Raw genomic sequence first — 19748 nt, forward strand, 5'->3', positions numbered from 1 at the left:
CACAGTCCTGGAAGCCAGGAGATCCCAGCTGTGACTGAACTTTGTGGACCAGTTTCTTCGGTTGCTCTGTGCCCTGGGGGCTAGGGGAAATGGGCTCATATCGGAGGAGCTGGTTATACACAGAGCTTGACATACCACTGCTTCTCATCCCCTCACCCCTGAGAGGACAGGCTCTCTGGGGAGCATGGTCCCCTTTGGATTTGACTTAATACCTGTCTGTCCTGTACTGACACTACTCTGTTAGAATCAGTGAGACTGACATGGTTGAGAACTGGAGGCTTGACTACACTGACACTGACTGTTGAGTTCTTGCTGCTCCAGTAAGGGTTTCTTTTCCTGGCCCACACCTCCATCTGCCACGCCAGCCCTGTCCAAGCGTCCTCCCGTCCCTTGCCTCACTAATCCTTAAGATTCCATAAGGTAGCTTTACTTCCCCACTCTACAGATAGGTAAAGTGAGGCCCCAAAGAGGGAGGTGACTTCCTTGAGATCACACAGCTAGCAAACTGAACAGCTGGGATGTGAACCAGGGGCACAACTTCCAGAGGCCACGGTCCATACGCAGCCCTGAAGCTGCCGATGTCTGAACACCCGCCATGGCGCCAGACACTGTGCCAAGGGCAAAGGCCACTGGAGACTGGAAAGTCCCCGCTGGCCCAGGGGGGAAAGCAGAGGGAAGAAGAGGAAGCTGGACTCACTCGGAGGGCCCAACGCCAGTTCCCAGTCAGCTCTGCCACAGCCGACCCCAGTACATAGCCCAGACCACTGCAACAGAGAAGGAGGGGAATGGGCTGTGAGGGGAGGCAGGCGGCCCCAAGACCCCAAGGCCAGCCTGAGCCAGGGTGCCCCTACCCCAGGGAGCCAGCTCTCAGCAGCTCCCAACTGGGGAAAGTGAGCCACACGAGGCCCAGATGTCCACTGCCCTTGGTAAGTCACCAGTGATCTCTGGCTCCAGGCCCATCCCAACCATCCACAGTCTCCCTATATAAGGACCACTCACCCCGCCTCTCCAAGTCTCAGCCCTGCCCAAGTCAGGTGATTTCAGGAAACCTAAGTCAGAGTTCAGGGGTCCGACTGCAAAGCCCACTCTGTCCTATCCCATTGCGGGGTGTGTGGCCCAACCCTAACACAGTTCCCTGCCTCACCTCCCAGAGTCAGCCCCTCCCTGTGTAGCCCACACTGCTGAGCTGCTCTTTCTCCCTCCTCCAGGAGTGCGTTAGTATGCAGGGAGCATCTCCATTACACATCTCTAACCCCCACCATAGCCTACAGGTAGGTGCTCTTGGCCCCATTTACAGATGAGAAAACCGAGGCTCAGAGAGATAAAGTGACACAGAGAGGAAGGTAGAGTTGGGTTTCAAATGCAACCCCTTCTGCTCAATGTCTCCTACATCCAGCCCAGCCCCTGTTCTGACCCCTTTGGTCCTCAGTTTACCACCCAGAGAAGTAGATCCAGGGTAATACCAACCTTCCAACAGGAATAAAGATGTAGAATATGGCCAGCACACGGGTCCGCTGGTCCCTCACGAAGAGGTCTCCCAGGACAGTGGGTGCGATGGTGGAGTAACTGGCTGTGCCAGTCCCCACCAGCCCCCGGGACAAGAAGAAGAGCCAGGAGTACTGGGAAAATGGGCACAAGACCACAGTCAGTTCCAGAAATCACCCTCAGGGCAAAGGGGACTTAAAGATCTGTCCGCGGGACCGAGGGCATTTTGTGACACGGAGGAGCCCTGATCTCTAAGTGAAAAGTGAAAGTGTTAGTCGCTCAGTCGTGTCCGACTCTTTGCAACCCCATAGACTGTAGCCCACCAGGCTCCTCTGTCCATGGGATTCTCCAAGCAAGAATACTGGAGTGGGTTGCCGTTCCATTCTCCAGAGGATCGCCACAACCCAGGGCTCCAGATACCTCACTATTCCCCCAAATCGTACAGGCGCCCCCTGCTGGCTCCCACAGCCACTGCCCTGAGGAGCCTTTTTCCTGGGCATCCTGGTTAACAAACTGGCCTTTGCTCACCAGGCCACTTCCCGCAGACAGTAGCAGTTACCCTCACCCCAACCCCCACTCCCACCCCCACCCCTAGCTCAGTCCGGAGGAAGATGCCAAAGAGGAAGGCCCCTGTTAAGAAAGTCCAACGACCTGTTGAGAAGACCCCTCTCTCAGCCCGTGGAAGGCAGTCCCCTCCAGCCAGGCTGGAGCCCGGAACAGAGCAGAAACAGCTCTGCTGGAGCTGGATCACAGAGGAAGAAGATGGAGGAGGGGGAGGGGGAAGGGGAGGACCCCCCCGGCGGCCGGGAAGGAGTGAGAGCACCTACCCGGGGGGAGATGAAGGAGCTGGAGAGACCGGCTCCGGACCAGAGCAGGATACCAAAGCTCAGCGTGGCCTTGCGGCTGTGTCGGTCGCCCAGGTAGCCAAACACGGGTGCAGACAGCAGCAGGAAGCTGATGAAGACTGGAGGAGACACACAAAGGGCGGCATGCAGCTCCCACCCCAACAAAGGGTGGCGGCAGGTGCGGAGCAGAAGGGTCCAGTAGGCCCAGAAAAGGAAACTGACTCAGCTTGCTTTAAAGTGAGTAGAAACCGGCTAGAGAAAAACCTAAGTTGAATCCCCCAAGCCCCGCCACGGCCTAGAGTCAGGGGGAGTGGGAGGAAAGGGCGGGGGGCTGGGCCCGGACTCAAATCTCAGCTCTGCGGCTAGCTCACTGTGCAGCCTTAGGTGACTAAGGAGCGCTCTCTGAGCACCAGCCCAACAGTGGAGGTCAACATTCCCTCCTCCCAGGCTGTGTAAAGGTGAGACAGAAGTGAGCACAGGGTCTGGCACGGAGCTGCCAAGGCCCTGTCTTTAGGAGAACTCCCACCCCTGTGAGCCTGACTTTGGGCCTGGTGAAATTTTGCTCTCAGGCCCCTGCTGGAGGTAGCGGGTGGAAGGCCAGGTGGGCGGGGTGTGGGCCAGATGCCTGCTTTGAGCAGATGAGCACGGTTAAGAATGAGCACACTGATTATAAACCAGCGGCCCCTGGAGGCTGGAAGAGACTTGGTTTTCCTAAGTAAAACATTCCCCTGACGCTGCACTTGTATTTATACCATTTTTCCAAAGTACCTAACACTTATGAATTGGTGACTGGATTAATGAAAGCGTTTACTATTCTGCGAAGACAAAGAAATTGCCACGTTTTTGCTTAACTACACCACGTGGATAGGTATACCTTCACTGCTTCTGTTCCTCAAATAAAATCGCCTCCATCCTTCTCGCTGAGTCCGCTGCCTCCGAGAGCCGGCAGGTGGCCAGGGTAAGGTCTAACCCTCCGCCACCCGGTCCCCCCACCCAAGGGCCTTGGGCTCTTCGGGGTCCCGCCCAGCGTCTGCGTCTTCATTCACTAAGCACAGATGATTGACGTTTTCTGAATCCAATGAATGCCCAGAGGCGTCCCAACTCAGGTTCCAACCCCTCCCACTTTGCCCTGACCGGTTCTCGTATTGGGTTACGCCATAAGCAATTGGCGGAAATTAAGCCAGTTTTGACCTACAAAAACGGCACTTGAATGTGGTTTGACCTAATACTCCGCAGAGAATAATCTTTGATGTCAACGGCATTTAAAAATGTAATTACTGCCAAAATGAAATGTCAAAATTGGCCTCCAAAAAGGCTGTATCAATTTACGCTGGAATAGAAGTATTACATATTGTTTGCTGACACTTGATAGGATCAGTCGATTTATTTTTGTTCATTTAATGGTTAAAACACAAATGGTGTCTCGCCGACGTTTTAATCTGCATCATCCTTTTCCCCAGTGAGGCTGAGGATCAGCCCCTGGGTTCACATACTCAGCCTATTTTTTTCTATTGGCTCTGTGTTAATTTCTCCAGTCCCTTACATTTGTTTTAAGGATTTAAAATCAAATTCTGAGACTGAATTCCTGGGCTCACATTCTGACCCCACCGCTTCCTAGTTGTGTGACTTTGGGCAAAATCCTTTCTTTACTCTCTGATTCCCCTTTTATCAGAGTACAAAAGTAATGGTACTTCCCCCCTAAGCTTATGAGGAAGATTAAATAAAATAAAGCACATAAAAGATAGGCTTGCTGTAAATACCCAGCGGATGTTATCTATTGTTATTGCTAATTGCATTTATAATTTCAATCACCATCATACAAAATAATTTAGCTGTGATGTAATCAGATGTATCAGTCTTTCTCTGGGGAGGTTGCTTTGTGTCTTGGTAACACATATCTTTGTCACCTAAAGGTTCTATTTCCCCAAATGTTCTAATACTTTATGAGATTAGGGGTAGGGATCCCTCACAGTATGTGTGTGTGCATGCTCAGTCGCTAAGTTGTGTTGGACTCTTTGCTATCCCATGGACTACAACCCACCAGGCTCCTCTGTCCATGGGATTTTCCAGGGAAGAATACCGGTGTGGGTTGCCATTTCCTTTTCCAGGGAATCTTTCCGACCCAGAGATGGAACACAAGTCACCTGCGTCTCCTGTATTGGCAGGCAGATTCTTTACAACTGAGCCACCTGCAGGATATAAACACTTTAAACCAGCAGATCTCCTGGAATGGAGAAGCCCGTCCCTAAGTGGAAGGCAGGCACGCCTTCACTCCCAGCATCTCCAGATTCAAATCATTCCTGTGACAAGGTGGAAGTCATTAAGGAGCACAAGGTTTAGAGAAGGACTCTATAAGCAACCACCTGGATTTGAATCCCAGCTCTCTCACTTGCAAGCTGTGTGGCCTTCAGAAGTCCTGCTGCCTTTCTGTGCCTCAGGTTTGTCATCTGTAAAATGGGCATAATAATAATAACCCCTGCCTTGTGGGATTGTTGTGAAGATTAAATGACTACATGTTATTAAGCCCTTAGAACAGCACCTGGTACATGGTAAAAGCCACATCAGTGTTTGTTTTAAATATTGTAAATCAGTTAACTAACTCCAGCAGCTTCTAAGTCCCATTGCAGTGGGGCAGAGGGTGTCTGATCACTGCTTCGCCCCACCTCCCACCCCATTCTTAGAGCTACACTGAGCCCTCTGAGCCATCAGTTTCCTCCTGTCTGCACCCCTGTGGTGACTCAGAAAAGTAAGAAGACTCACTTGAAGTCACCGGGGACAAGCCTGGTTGTCAGGCCTCCAAGCTTACTGCCCTTCCCACATACCTGTTTGGGCTACTTCTGCAGAAAAGACCCTTCCCTTCATCCAGTCTCAAACATATATACGCACGTGCACATCCCCACTACCCACTCACAAGCACAGTTCTGTGTTCACAGGCTTTCTCTCTCCCTCTCTCTCTCTCACACACACAAACTTCTCCCTCCACACAACTCATTTATCAGGGGCTTTGCAGTAATAAGCCTACTCGCCATGGTAAGAACCAGAGAAGGGAAATATTGACTCAACTTCCATTATCTGTTTAATCTAGAAGGTTCTGGGTGTTGAGCCTAGAAAGCCTCTCTGTGGCTACAGTATGACTGGAAGATGAGCACCACCTGCCCACCTTAGCCCTGAGATATGAGCAACTGGGAAAGACTGCCATCTAACGCAATAATCTAACTCTTTTGTTAGGTGCCTCCATTTGTAGAGCCGTGTATCCCTTTGCATGTTTTCAGCTGACATCTAAGGCATTTTTTATCGTAAGTCTAACTAGCTGCAAAGGATGTGATTTCCAGCCATGATTGTATTTTTAAACCAGATTGTCATCAGTCCTTAGGGCTGCAGATCAAGTTCATGGGAAACATGCACCATAGAGCCTTATGGGCAAAGTCGGTCCTCATTTGGCAAATCAATAGGGCAAATCAGACTGGTTTTCTGTGAGAAAGATATGAAAATGTTGGCTTCGTTTTTTAATTAATTTTTATTGGGGTTTTGTTGATTTACAATGATATCTTGGTTTCCACTGTACAGCTTCATTTTTTTTTCATTGAAATAAATGTGTTGATACCCATCCCTGAGACAACCATCTCACTTCTGAATTCTCAGTTGTAGATAAAGAGAAGACTGTCACACACGCGCACGGGCCAGCGAGATAAGGCTTGGCGCCTTGCCATCCGGGGTTTGTGGCCTGGAGCAAACATCCCCGATCGGTTTCCACCGACTCTCTGTCCTGCCCGCAGGGCCTCGTCAGCAGAAGCCAGCAGCCGTGAGGGGTCCCTCTGTCTGATACGGAGGCGGTGGGGGGGGCGTTAAATATTCTATTTATTTATTTGGGTGCACCAGGTCTTGGTTTCAGTACTCAGGCTCCTAGTTGCGACATTAGTTCCCTGACCAGGCACCGAACCTGGGCCCCCTGAAGTGGGAGCATAGAGTCTTAGCTGCTGGACCACCAGGGAAGTCTCCCCTGGAGGTTTTTTACACCTAGTAAAACTCAGAATGGGGAGAGCTGTATTTTCCTCCCAAAAATGGTGGACAGGTGACTATTAAAGGGGAGGTGGGAGAAAAGACCCAGATGCTTGTTCTCAGGCAGATCTATCTTAGGAAAGAAATACATGTGCTTGAGGAGTACCGGGATTCTCAAAACTGTGAAGAGCACACATGTTTATCCTGTGTTGTGACAGTGTGTGCACACATGTGGGTACGTGTGTGCATCTGTGTGTCACCATCCAGAAACCCACAGAGGAAAAGTTAGCACCTCGTGACCCCAACCACCCCCACCTTGACATGGAAGGTGTGGCTGCTCCCCTCTGCTGGACTGTAGGCCCCAGTGGGCCCAGACCCCATCTGAGCCCCTGTGGGTATGTGTCGTAGGATCTTAGTTCCTTGACCAGGGATCGAACCCGCACCTACAGTGCAAGCACAGATCTTAACCACTAGACCGCAAGGGAAGTGCCCTGTCTGTCTGTCTGGGTCCTAGTGACCAGGGTTTTCAGATCCATGAGAAGAAAGCACATGTTAGAAATTCTAACCCCAGCTACAAAGCTGAGCTTAATAGACATGAAGGATGAATGACCAACTCCCCAGCCAGGATCTGAAGCCTGGGAGCCTTTTCAAGCCCCAGCTCCCTCCCTTCTTTCCCCAGTGTGTGTGCATGCTAAGTTGCTTCAGTTGTGTCCAACTCTGCACAGGCAAGAACACTAAAATGGTTGCCAAGACCTCCTCCAGGGTATCTTCCCAGCTTGGGGACAGAACCCGTGTCTCCTGCATTGCAGGCAGATTCTTTACCGCTGAGCCACCAAGGAAGCCTCCTTTCCCCAGCACTCACCCTCAAACCCTGAGGCTGTTCAGGCACCAAATCCCAGCCTCTACTGCCTCCTTCTCTGACACAGACTGTCCCTCCCACCCAAACACCACCCATCCTCTGTGCCAGGGGACTCAATGGGGCTCAGGCTGGCCCCCCACCAGCAGCTGGAGCTGCACAGAGAACAGGACCTGCCAAAAGACCCCCGCCCAGCGTGAGCCGACGACCCCAGGCTGGGGACTCCCTCCTTACCTGTCTGAAGCAAACCAGCATTGCTGTCACTGATATGGAAAAACTTCTGTACGTCCAGCAGCACTCCTATGGACAGATGGACAGTGCTCAGGAAACAGGAAGCTGCCTGCCAGGCCTCCAAAGGCAGCTGCCTCTGCATCTTGGACAGGCTCACAGCTGACCAGCTCAGCACAGACATGGCACCCGGGCCCACTCTTCTCGTCCCTCTCTCCCACACATATGCACAACCACACACACACACACAAATACACGATCCAGCATATCCCAAAGGCACAGACATACCAATTCACACACAAGCCTGCATGCCTGGACTACACACACATACTCACGCATCACAGACATGCAGATCCACATAGGCACATACAAACAGGCACACCCAGAGATATATACTCCCAGAAGCAGACACACACACACACACAGGAGCCAGCACTCACAGTCGTGTAAGTCCAGTCTTGTACACCCACACACATGTACACTGAGAGGTACACATAAAGACACACCCACAGGCACATGTGCATTTGCTCATAAGCAGGCCTGCCATTCACATCATAGAGTGACTGGTGTGCTCACTCAGTCGTGTCTGACTCTTTGCAACCCCATGGACTGTGGCCCACGAGGCTCCTCTGTCCCTAGGATTCTCCAGTCAAGAATACTAGAGTGGGTTGCATTCCCTTCTCCAGGGGATCTTCCTGACCCAGGGATTGAACCTGAGTCTCCTGAACTGACAGGCAGATTCTTTACCACTGCGCCACCTGGGAAGCCTCGGAATGACTGGCAGCCATCCATTCAGACTACAGTGTAATGAAAGTCCCTGAAACTGTGCAGCACAGCAGCCCTACTTGTATACAAATTCCAGACATTCATAGATATACATACACATGCATGAGCATGTACACGCAAAGACATATGTGCCCTGGCCTGGCATAAGTGCACACACAGCACGTTCTTCCAGAGGCATGAACACACCGACATGGAGTGCCTGTGAGAGCTGCAGAGACAGGTCCCACTTAGGTCTGACCTTGGCCCCACCTCCCTGAAGCTTGCAATTTCTTGCTCTAAGATCTTGCTAGGCTGATATCCCATCAGTCCGTAGTAGTATATCAAAGCTAGTCAGGGTCCAAGGCACCTACTTATGTGAACTGTGAGGCTCTGGCCCTGTCATCTCTTTGAATTATGAGACGGCTGAGGGCCATCAGTATCACTGTCCCCATTATACAGATTGAGAAACAGAGGTCTCAGCCACCTATGGCTGTACAGTTGGGACCATCCCAGCCAGAGGCAGCCTACCCGCCCACCCAGTGTCACAAATGGGGCTCTGCAGAAATGCCCCCACGGTGGAGAAGAAGACCTGCCATTCACACCTCGAAGACCTGCCAGCGGGTGAAAAAGATGGAAGAAACAGAGAAGTCAAATAAGAGATTTTTGTTCTGATATTTACTTTGGACCCAATTGCCACAAAATCCAGATACTAACATCTATGTCTTTCCTTCTCTCTTAATACTTTTAATTACATGAATTAGATATATTCATTGTCAAGAAAGAGACAACACAGATAAGCAAAGTCAGTGGTGGGCTTCCCTGGTAGCTCAGTGGTAAAGAATCTACCTGCCAATGCAGGAGACATGGGTTCGATCCCTGGTCCAGGAAGAACCCACATGACGCAGAGCAACTAAGCCTGGGCACCGCAACTACTGAGCCTGTGCTCTAGAGCCCGGGAACTGCAACTACTGAAGCCCACATGCCCTAGAGCCTGTGCTCCACAAGAAGAGAAGCCACGGCAATGAGAAACCGGTGCACCGCAGCTAGAGAGGAGCCCCTGCTTGCCGCAACTAGAGAAAAGCAAAGACTCAGCACAGCCAAGCCTAAATAAGTAAATAAAATTAAGTCAATGGCTAAGTAAAAAATTCTCTATAATCACATTCATTCTGGGGACTGGGACTCAGCCCCTTGTTTTGGCCACTCCTGGGCTCCTCCGAGCCCCATGCTGCTCTGGAGGCAGCCGGGGGACCAAGTGTGGGTCCAGCCTTGTTTTCATCTTTCTGCTATCACTCTGGCCTCCCAGAGACCTGCTTCACACAAGAGAATTCTTGGTGCGTGAGAACCACCTGCCTCAACATTCCCCAGGCCCTGGGCAAGGTTTCACTTCCCCGGGCCTCCCTCAACCCAATAACCATGGCCCTGCTACTCACACAGCCAGAGGATGTCCTTTCAGTCCTAGGGGGCTGAAAGGCCTCCATACCCCGTTGCCCCTTCCCCTCCTCTTCAAGCCCTCCACCCCGACTCCAACGCAGGACTCCTCTGCTTCAGCCTAATCTATCGCAGTAGCCTCTGATTGACCTCTCTGTCTCCTTTGGCCTCCATCAGAGCCTCAACCCCGATTACGGTCTCCCCACTTGAAAATTTTCCATGGCTCCCCATTGCTTCAGTAGAACGTGCAAGCTCCCAGCCTGGTCCCCGAGAAACCTATGATACAGCCCAAATACTCTTTCAGAATAATTTCCTGCTTTCTCCGCATCTCTCTGATCAGACCATGCACTTTTGCTCCATTCCCTGCCTTACTGATTTTCTCAGCCTTCAAGACCCAAACCTTCTGCCCCTCCCTCATCTGTGAATTCTACCTGAACCCTCAGTGTTTCATCCTGGGAAAGTTATTTGCTCAGTTGTGTCCAACTCTTTGTGACCCCACAGACTGTAGCCCACCAGGCTCCTCTCCCCTGTCCATGGGATTTTCCAGGGAAGAATACTGGAGTGGATTGCTGTTTCGTCCTCCAGGGGATCTTCCTGACTCAGGGATCAAACCTGGGTCTCCCGCATTGCAGGCAGATTCTTTACCACCTGAGCCACCAGGAAAGCCCCTTTTTTTTTCATCCTGGGGCTGTCCAGCTAATGGTCACTCAGCTCTGTCCTGGGTTAGAGACACTTGGACGTGTGTTCTGTGTCCCTCTGAGCTCCTCAAAGGCAGTCACCCACAGGGTCTGGTGCTGTCTGCAATCCCCAAGTCACCTTCATTCTGCATTTGCGAGCTGGTAACTGATGAATCCATATCCTGGCCTCAGGGAGCCTGGCTGCTGCAGACACCTCCTCTGAGCTCCCCAGGTACCCTCCCCTCAACCCACGCTTCTTCATCTGGCTGCATCTCTCTGTCTCAAAGGAGTCCTATTAACAAGTTTCTCTCTCTACCACATGAGATGGTCACTCCTGTGTTCAGGAGCTACAAAGTTGACTCCCCCCTCCCCTGGGTCCCCAAGGCCCATAGTACTCAGTTCATCTTGAATGAGCGCATGATCAAGGCAGAAAAGAAGGTTGAACCTTGAACGAATGAACGAAGAAGTCAATGGGTGGTGACATGCAGACAGAGTGAGTTGAGCCCTGGGGCCTACAAGAAGGAAGGCAGAATGTGCAAGGTTTGCACGCCGCCTGCTGCCCCAGAAACAAGCAGCCAGCCTGTTCTTGCTTGGAAGCAGGGCCAGGCCACCCTGTCCTACGCCAGGACCTCACCTCAACGTTCCACCCAGAATTTCCAGAGCTTTGCCCGAGGCCCAGCCCTCCCTGGAGTCCTCACCTACCCACCGCCATCAAGCACCCACACCTGTAGGCACACTCAGTCGGGGGATACATTGGGAACTCGTTTGGTCCTCTCCCCATTCAGGCTGGCCTGAAACCATTGGGGTGGGGCGTGGAGGTGAGAATAGCAGAGATGTGCCGCACAAGGAGAAAGTTTGCTGGGTGGAGGGCCACTGTGGACACACAGCAGCAGCTGGTGGCAGGTGCTGCCCAGCCTGCCCGGCCCCCGCCTCACCTGCAATGATGAACCAGTTCATGTAGTTCAGGAGGTTGATGTAGCAGAGCACGGCAGCGGCCACATAAGCTCTCCAACGGGGCAGGCTCCAGGGGGCGGGCAAGGATGGAGGATCTGTGTCTGTGGCCCTCGAGGGTCCACCTGGCCCTGGGGACTGACCGTGAAGCCCCTCTGGCTGCCTGAACTCCACAGACATGCCCCCAGCCTCACCAGCCTACAGCTCCCGTCCCAGGATGGATGCCGAGATGAAAGACACATCAGCTCTGCACAGAGTCACTTCCTGTGGGCTCCCAATCACCCAACCTCAAAGCAGCTGCCCTAACCGCTCAGGATCTTATCGCAGGTCTCTGCTGAGCCCACTGCAGCCTCACCGGTGAGATTTCACCATCCACAGCCCCTGAGGCTCGAAGTGAGGGAAGAGAGCTCCTGGCCCGCCACCCAGAGTAACTGGTCCTTTTGACTCAGCCTGCGATGCGGTAGCTGCCCTGAGAAAGAGAAGCTTTGCGGACAGGAAGTGAGAGGAGTCTCCTCGAGTCCCATGTGCTGCGGGAGGGTCTGGCTGCCACATACGAAACGGACTGTGAATGAGGGATTTGAATCTGGGTCCTAGGTGTTGGCCAGGAGAGCGACACTGGACTGGACTGTAAGTGGTACTTACGGTCCACAGCAGGGTACCGTAGCAGGGTACCGTAACCCCTGCTCCTGTGTAAAGTCCTACCTGGAGAAACAAAGATGATGAGGGGCTGCTGACAGGAAGGCAGCCCGAGGGCAAAGTTCACCAATGGATGTGAAATTTAAGGGGAGATTTTTGATGAGGGGCAAAATATTGGCATGCTCTTAAAGTGCCTCTCTAGGGACTTCCCTGGCAGTACAGTGGCTAAGACTCCATGCTCCTAATGCAGGAGACCCAGGTTCAAACCCTGGTCAGGGAACTAGACCCCTTCACGCTGTGACTATAAGATCCCACGTGCCACAGCTAAGACCCAGCACAGTCAAATAAATAAAATAGCATGACTAATGAGGGGCAGAATTCCCACCAGGATTGCATGGCCCCAGTGTAATCATGACAGAATCTCAGACAAACCCAAACAAGGGACACTATTTTTTTTAATAGACTTTATTTCTTAAGAGCAGTCATAAGTTCACAGAAAATTGAACAGAATGTTTAGATTTCCCATTTACCCCTCTGCTTTCACACATGCTTAGCCTCCCCCCTTATCAACACCCCTGCCCAGAGCAGGACGTTTGCCACAGCCGATGAACTTACACTGACACGTCATTATCACTCGGAGTCCATCATTCACATTAGGGTTCACTCTGGGTGTTGTCCCTTTTATGGGTTTGGACAAATGAGTACCACCTGTACCTATCATTATGAACTAGAGTCCATGGTGCTAGTGGTAGAGAACCCGCCTGTCACTGCAGGAGACTAAGAGACAAGGGTTCGATCCATGGGTCAGGAAGATCCCCTGGAGAAGCACTACCCACTCCAGTATTCTTGACTGGGGAATCCCTATGGACAGAGGAGCCTGGCCGGCTATCAGTCCAGGGGTTGCGAAGATTCAGACGTGACTGAGCTACTAAGCACGCATGCACATCATTATAGTGTCTTACAGAACAATTTTATTGCCCTAAAATCCTCTGTACTCTGCCTGTTCATCCCTCCCTCCCCTCATCCTCTGGCAACCACTGAAATTTTTACTGTCTCCATAATTTTACCTTTTCCGGAATGTCACATAGTTGAAACTGTACAGCGTGGAGCCCTTGCAGATTGGCTTCTTTCTCTTAGTCATTTGCATTGAAGTTTCTTCCATGTTGCTCTATGGCTTAAGAGTTCATTTTTGCTTAGTGCTTGCTGAATAATATTCCACTGTCTGAATGGACTGGAATTTATCCATTCACCTCTGAAGGGCATCTTGGAGGCTCACAAGTGTGGACAATTATAAATAAAAACAAAAATAAACAAATGGGACCTTATGAAACAAAAAAGCTTTTGCACAGCAAAGGAAACCATAAACAAAACAAAATGACAGCCCTCAGAATGGGAGAAAATATTTGTAAACAAAGCAATTGGCAAGGCATTAATTTCCAAAATATACAAACAGCTTGTGCAGCTCAATATCAAAAACACAAGCAACCCAACCAAAAAATGGGTGGAAGATCTAAGTAGACATTTCTCCAAATAAGATATACAGATGGTTAAAGAGTACATGAAAAGATTCTAAACATCACTAATTATTAGAGAAATGCAAATCAAAACTAATGAGATATCACTTCACACCAATCAGAATGGCCATCATAAAAAAAATCTACAAACAATAAATGCTGGAGACGGTGTGGAGAAAAGGGAATCCTCTTGCACTGCTGGTGGGAATGCAAACTGATACAACCACTATGGAGAACAGTATGCAGATTTCTTAAAAACTAGGAATAAAACCACCATATGACCCAGCAATCCCACTACTAGGCATGTACCTTGAGGAAACCAAAATTGAAAAAGATACATATAACCCAATATTCATCGCAGCTCTAGTTACAATAGCTAGGACATGGAAGCTACCTTGATGTCCATTAACAGATGAGTGGATAAAGAAGCTGTGGTGTATATATACAATGGAATATTACTCAGCCATAAAAAGGAAAGTATTTGTCAGACCTAATGAGGTGGATGAACCTAGAGCCTATTATACAGAGTGAAATAAGTCAGAAAGAGAAAAACAATTATCTTTTACTAATGCATATATATGGAATGTAAAAAGGTGGCGCGGATAAACTATTTGCAGAGCGGCAGTGAAGACACGGACACTGAGAGCAGACTTGTGGGCAGGGCTCAGCAGGAGGAGAAGGCGGGAGGCATGGAGAAAGTGACGCGGAAAGACACATTACCATATGCAGAACAGACGACAGCCAATGGGAATTTGCTGTATGACTCGGAACTTAAACCGGGGCTCCATAACAACCTCGAGGGGTGGGATGGGGAGGGAGGGGGAAAGAATGTTCAAGTGGGAGGGGACATGGCTCGGAACTTAAACCGGGGCTCCATAACAACCTCGAGGGGTGGGATGGGGAGGGAGGGGGAAAGAATGTTCAAGTGGGAGGGGACATGGGTAAACCTGTGGCTGATTCCTGTTGATGTTTGGTAGAAATCAATACAATACTGTAAATCAATGATCCTTCAGTTAAAAATAAATAAATAAATAAAAATCTACAAACAAGAAATATTGGAGAGGATGTACAGAAAAGGGAACCATCCTATACCGTTGGTGGGAATTTAAATTAGTACAGTCTCCATGGAGAACAGGTTGGAGGTTCCTCAAAAAGCTAAAAATAGAACTGTCATATGGCCCAGCAATCCCACTCCTGGGCATATATCCAGAGAAAAACATAACTGGAAAAGACACACACACTTCAGTGTTCATTTTAGTACTATTTACATTAGTCAGGACAGGGAAACAACCTAAATTTCCACCAACAGAGGAATGGATAAAAAAGATGTCATACATATATACAGTGGAATATTACTCAGCCATAAAAAAGAACAAAATGCCATTTGCAGAAACAGGATGGACCTAGAGATTGTCACACTGAGTGAGGTAAGTCAGACACAGAAAACAAATATCATATGATATCATTACACGTGGAACCTAAAAAAAGGGTACAAATGAACTTATTTACAAAACAGAAGTAGAGTCACAGATGCACAGATATAGAAAACAAACATGGTTACTGGGAGATGGGGCTGCTGCTGCTGCTAAGTCGAGTCAGTCGTGTCCGACTCTGTGCGACCCCATAGACAGCAGCCCACGAGGCTCCCCCGTCCTTGGGATTCTCCAGGCAAGAACACTGGAGTGGGTTGCCATTTCCTTCTCCAGTGCATGAAAGTGAAAAGTGAAAGTGAAGTCGTTCAGTTGTGTCTGACTCTTAGCAACCCCATGGACTGCAGCCTACCAGGCTCCTCCGTCCATGGGATTTTCCAGGCCAAGAGTACTGGAGTGGGGTGCCATCGCCTTCTCTGGGGAGATGGGGAGGGGAGGAATAAATAGGGAGATTGGGAGTGACATATACACACTACATATACAAAATAGACAACTAATAAGAACCTACTGCATAGCACAGGGGCTTGACTCAGTACTCCACAGTGGCCTTATGGGAAAAGAATCTAAAAAAAAAGAGTGGCTATATGTGTAAGCGATTCACTTTGCTGTACATCTGAAACTAACACAACATTGTAAATCAACTATACTTCAACCAAAACTTTAAAAAAACTTGAGGTGACTCAATAAAGAAATAAAGGTGATAAAAAACATCCGTGTGCAAGCTTTTGTGTGGACATAAGCTTTTAACTGGGCTTCCCCGGTGGTGCTAGTGGTAAAGAACCCAGCTGCCAATGCAGGAGTCGTGGGTTCAATCCCTGGGTCAGAGAGATCCTCTGGAGTAGGAAATGGCAAACCACTCCAGGATTCTTGTCTGGGAAATCCCATGAACAGAACAGCCTGGCGGGCCACAGTCCACCGGGTCGCAAAGAGTCAGACATGACTGAGCAACTGAGCACACGCATAAGTTTTTAACTAGAGCCCTTGCTCCGCAGCAAGAGAAGCCCACGTGAACAAGAAGAGCGTGTGTGGTGCAATGAAGACCCAGCACAGCCAATAAGTAAATAAATAATTTTTAAGTGTCTTAAAGAAACCACAATGATATATTGTTCTTCATATCCACTAGTATGGACTAGAATTTTAAGCTTTATCAATTAAAAAACCAGAAAATAAGTGTTGGCAAAGATACAGAGAAATTGAAACCTTCATACATAGCTGGTAGGACTGAAGATGGTTCAGTTACTGTGGGTTGAGAGGAGGACCATAAAGAAGGCTAAGCACTGAAGAACTGATGCTTTCGAATTGTGGTGCTGGAGAAAAGACTCTTCAGAGTCCCTAGGACAACAAGGAGATCAAACCAGTCAGTCTTAAAAGAAATCAACCCTGAATATTCACTGGAAGGACGGGTGCTGGAACTGAAGCTCCAGTTCTTTGTGAAGAGGCCACTCACTGGAAAGACCCTTGCCATTCCCTTCTCCAGGGATCTTCCTGACCCAGGAATTGAACCCAAGTCTCCTACACTGCAGGCAGATTCTTTACTGACTGAGGTACCAGAGAAGCCCAGTGCAGGAGACCCGGGTTCAATCCCTGGGTCAGGAAGATCCCCTGGAGAAGGGAATGGCAACCCACTCCAGTATTCTTGCCTGGAGAATTCCATGGACAGAGAAGCCTAAGGAGCTATAGTCCATAGGGTCACGAAGAGTCAGACACAACTGAGCAACTAACACACACGCACACACACACACACTCTCTTACTTACATCCCCACAAACATATGGCTTTAAGCAACTATGGTTGGTGGTGGTTTAATCGCTAAGACATGACCGACTCTTTGCAACCCCATGGACTGTAGCCCACAAAGCTCCTCCACCCATAGGTGTTGGGGGCCAGAGTGAGGTACTCCGCCCGTGACAAAGGTCATGAGGAAGGAGGCTCGACATACGCAAAGGCGGGATCGAGCCTCAGGAGTCCCCCTGGAAATCCTTGAGCATCTACCCCCATAACCAGAGCCTGCCTACTTTACTACTTTGTGCTCTCACCTACACCTCTGACTTTACGGGGGGCTCTTTTGGAGAAGGAATTAACTTAGAGCTCCAGTTAATAATAATTCCTGGGCGTGATAGGAGTGTTTCAACCTACAAACTCCTCTGAAGGTTCTCTAGCCTGCCTGACACGCTTGTCCGGCCACATGTGATTGCTCACAGCCTCCCAACCGTGAGAGGCACGAGATGCTTTAAACCTTCTAAAAACAGGTTCCTTAGAAAAGTTAGAAAACTATTAGTATAAGTATAATGGGCTGATTAGAAATTGTATTGGTGAAGGGTTTTTCATTTGTTGAGCCAATGTTTGTTGCTAAATCTCCACATCCCCTGCCCTTACACACATTAATGAATATATAGAAGAAATAAGTATTAACCTTTGATATTAATCACGTTAGACCTTAGGCTAAGTAAATTCTTTCCTTAACTAAAACCCACTACACCCTCACCCTATAGGAATGTAACTTTATTTGGGTGGCGTCTGTTTTAAGAATAATCACCCTTGGAGAAAAAAGTGTTCTGGTTGACTGACTGCTGTCACAAGGAGAGGGTCATAAATTGTCAGCAGGCCCCCCTGGCCAGAAGATGATGTAACACCCCTAAGACCTCTGTATACATTTGTGTGAAGCACCTAACTTTAATAAAAGTCAGGATTGCTGTCCCCACGTGACTTTTGTATAACATCTCAGTGTATAAAAACAGACTCTGGAAAATAAAGAATTGGGATCAGTTTCTTGAAATACTGGTCTCCCCATGTCGCTCTCTCTCTCACTCTGGTTGAGTCTCCATCTGGAGCGCGGAACCCGCCAGGCTTACTAATTATGCCTGGGCTTCTAAGATCCGACCGGGGAGGCCTCAGTGTCTCCTCTCCTTTGGGAGAACGGAAGGACGCCTGCGGCCTACGTAAGTGGTGCAAGCTTCTTGTCTTGAAGTTTTATTGGTCTCCCGAGTAAACCAAGCTACTCAGCCTCTTTTCTCCACTGAATTTTCCTACTGAGCTATCCTCATTCTATTACTCTTTATATCTTTGATGAATATTTAAATAGTCGCCTAAGCCGTCTCCCCTTCGAATACCCTAGATCAGCCAGGGCTGGACCCCAGCACATAGGATTCTCCAGGCAAGAATACTAGAGTGGGTTACCATTTCTTTCTTCAGGGGATCTTGCCAATGCAAGGATCAAACCCATGTCTCCTGCATTGTAGGCAGATCCTTTACCAGTGAGCCACCAGGGAAGCCCTTAAGTAACTATAGTTATTTATTATCCCTCATGGTTTCAGTGGGTCAGGAATTCAAGAGCAGCTTGTCGGGTGTTCTGAGTCAGTCTCTTGTGTGGTGAAGAGAGATGCCACCCGGGGCTGCGCTCATTTGAAGGCCAGATTGGGGCTGGGAGGGTCCATCTCCCAGGACCCCTGAGGTTCACCCACATGGCCGGCAAGTCGGTGCTGGCTGTTGGCTCCTCTCTGCAGAACTGCCTGAGTGTCCTCACAGTGGGGTATGTGCCCTTGCGTGTGTCCTTATAATGTGGCGGCTTGTTTCCCTCAGAGGGAGCAATCCGATAGGATCCGGGGCAGAAACTTCAAAACCTCTCATTTTCTAAGTCTGCATTCTGCTGCATTCTAATCTGTCACACAGGCCAGCCCTGATTCATTGCAGGACAGGACTACTCAAGGGCACGGATAACCAGGAGGCAAAGCTACCTGGAGATCCTCTTGGAGGCTGGCGACCTCAGCCTTCATCTGTAGGCTTGACCTTTTACATATAAGAAGGAAGGAGATGTCTCCTGAAAGACGGTCATGCGTATTTATCAGGAGGGAAGTCTTGCCTAGAAATCCCCAGCCAGCAGCTCCTCAGGACCCCTCAGCAAGGTCTGAGCCAATGTCCGTGACCCAGCTGCATGAGAAGCTGGGAAGGTGGGGACGGGGTGAGATTGCCTCTGTTGGTGAAGAAGAGGAAGGAAAGTAGCCGTTGGATGAGCCAACAACGTCTTTTGCAGATGGCTAACCACCTCAGCACCCTCCAAGAGGGACTGAGCAACCACACTCCCAGGAAAACGGGGTGTCATAAAACCCTTGACGTTTGGAGGGTTTAAACAAGCCCCCGGTGTGGGCTCTCAAGGAGAAAAGGAAATACTGTCCTAACCTGCGGCTCCTGAAGCTAGTGGTCACCCTAACTAGTGGGAAAAAAGTGAAAATGTTAGTCGCTCAGTTGGTCCCAACTCTGCAGCCCCATGCACTGTAGCCACCAGGCTCCTCTGTCCATGGAATTCTCCAGGCAGGAATACTGGAGCGGGTAGCCATTCCCTTTTCCAGGAAAGTGTACGGGAAAGAGAGCTGCTGCACACTGAGTGCCACAGTCTTGAGATGTCAAGCCTGGGGAGGCCCTAGCTGAGTGCAGCCCATTTTCAAAAAGCAAGGGCATCCTTCACCAGCAAGTCCTAGGGACCGGTTGGGACCAGGCTCCCATAGCGACACCCTGTGGCCATAAGAAGCAACAGCAGTCAGAGCTATTTCGGGCATTGTGTAAGCAACCAAGTTAGTTCATGGAAACTTCAGGGTGCGCTCAAGATCCTGGATTGCTTGCAAATGAGACACGTGCGAGTGTGAGTGATCAACTGGGAAAATAAGAGCTGTGATAATATTGTATCCCACATTATGGAACCGACCATAAACCCAGGGCAACAGCATAGACGCATATATCCCAAAGGGTTAACAGGCGCCTGAAATCATAGGTACTATGTTTCCTTTCTTTTCTTTTTTCCTTACTTGCTAATGGTAATAATCACAAATATTAACATAGTACTTTCCATGTGATGGGTCCTGCCAGCTACCTGTGAATTGGGTATGATAATTATAGTTATCTTTTAGAGACAGAAACAGCCCCCAAAAGGCTAAACAATTG

The 19748-nt window shown here is 49.6% G+C and overlaps 1 protein-coding gene across 3 annotated transcripts in view; it reads right to left on the reverse strand.

The window, feature by feature from the left end:
• SPNS3 (SPNS lysolipid transporter 3, sphingosine-1-phosphate (putative)) overlaps positions 1-11446 on the reverse strand; it is a 40801-nt gene extending 29355 nt beyond the window's left edge. The window contains exons 1-5 of one of the 3 annotated variants that reach the window (XM_086359551.1): positions 11219-11446; positions 7420-7485; positions 2313-2449; positions 1468-1619; positions 698-764 (exon numbers count right to left, since the gene is read on the reverse strand). In XM_086359551.1, coding sequence (XP_086215677.1) covers positions 698-764; positions 1468-1619; positions 2313-2449; positions 7420-7485; positions 11219-11414 — 618 coding nt within the window. In that variant the 5' untranslated portion in view covers positions 11415-11446. Of the gene's footprint in view, positions 1-697; positions 765-1467; positions 1620-2312; positions 2450-3204; positions 3365-7419; positions 7486-11218 lie in introns of those variants that run through there. The other 2 variants (XM_086359549.1, XM_086359550.1) reach the window with 2 other exon arrangements.
• Between the last annotated feature and the right edge of the window lie 8302 nt (positions 11447-19748).

The sequence above is a fragment of the Bos grunniens genome, chromosome 19 (assembly GCF_055505025.1).
Source record: "Bos grunniens cultivar Pamir isolate PY7600 chromosome 19, Bosgru_T2T1.0, whole genome shotgun sequence".
Lineage (NCBI taxonomy): Eukaryota > Metazoa > Chordata > Mammalia > Artiodactyla > Bovidae > Bos > Bos grunniens.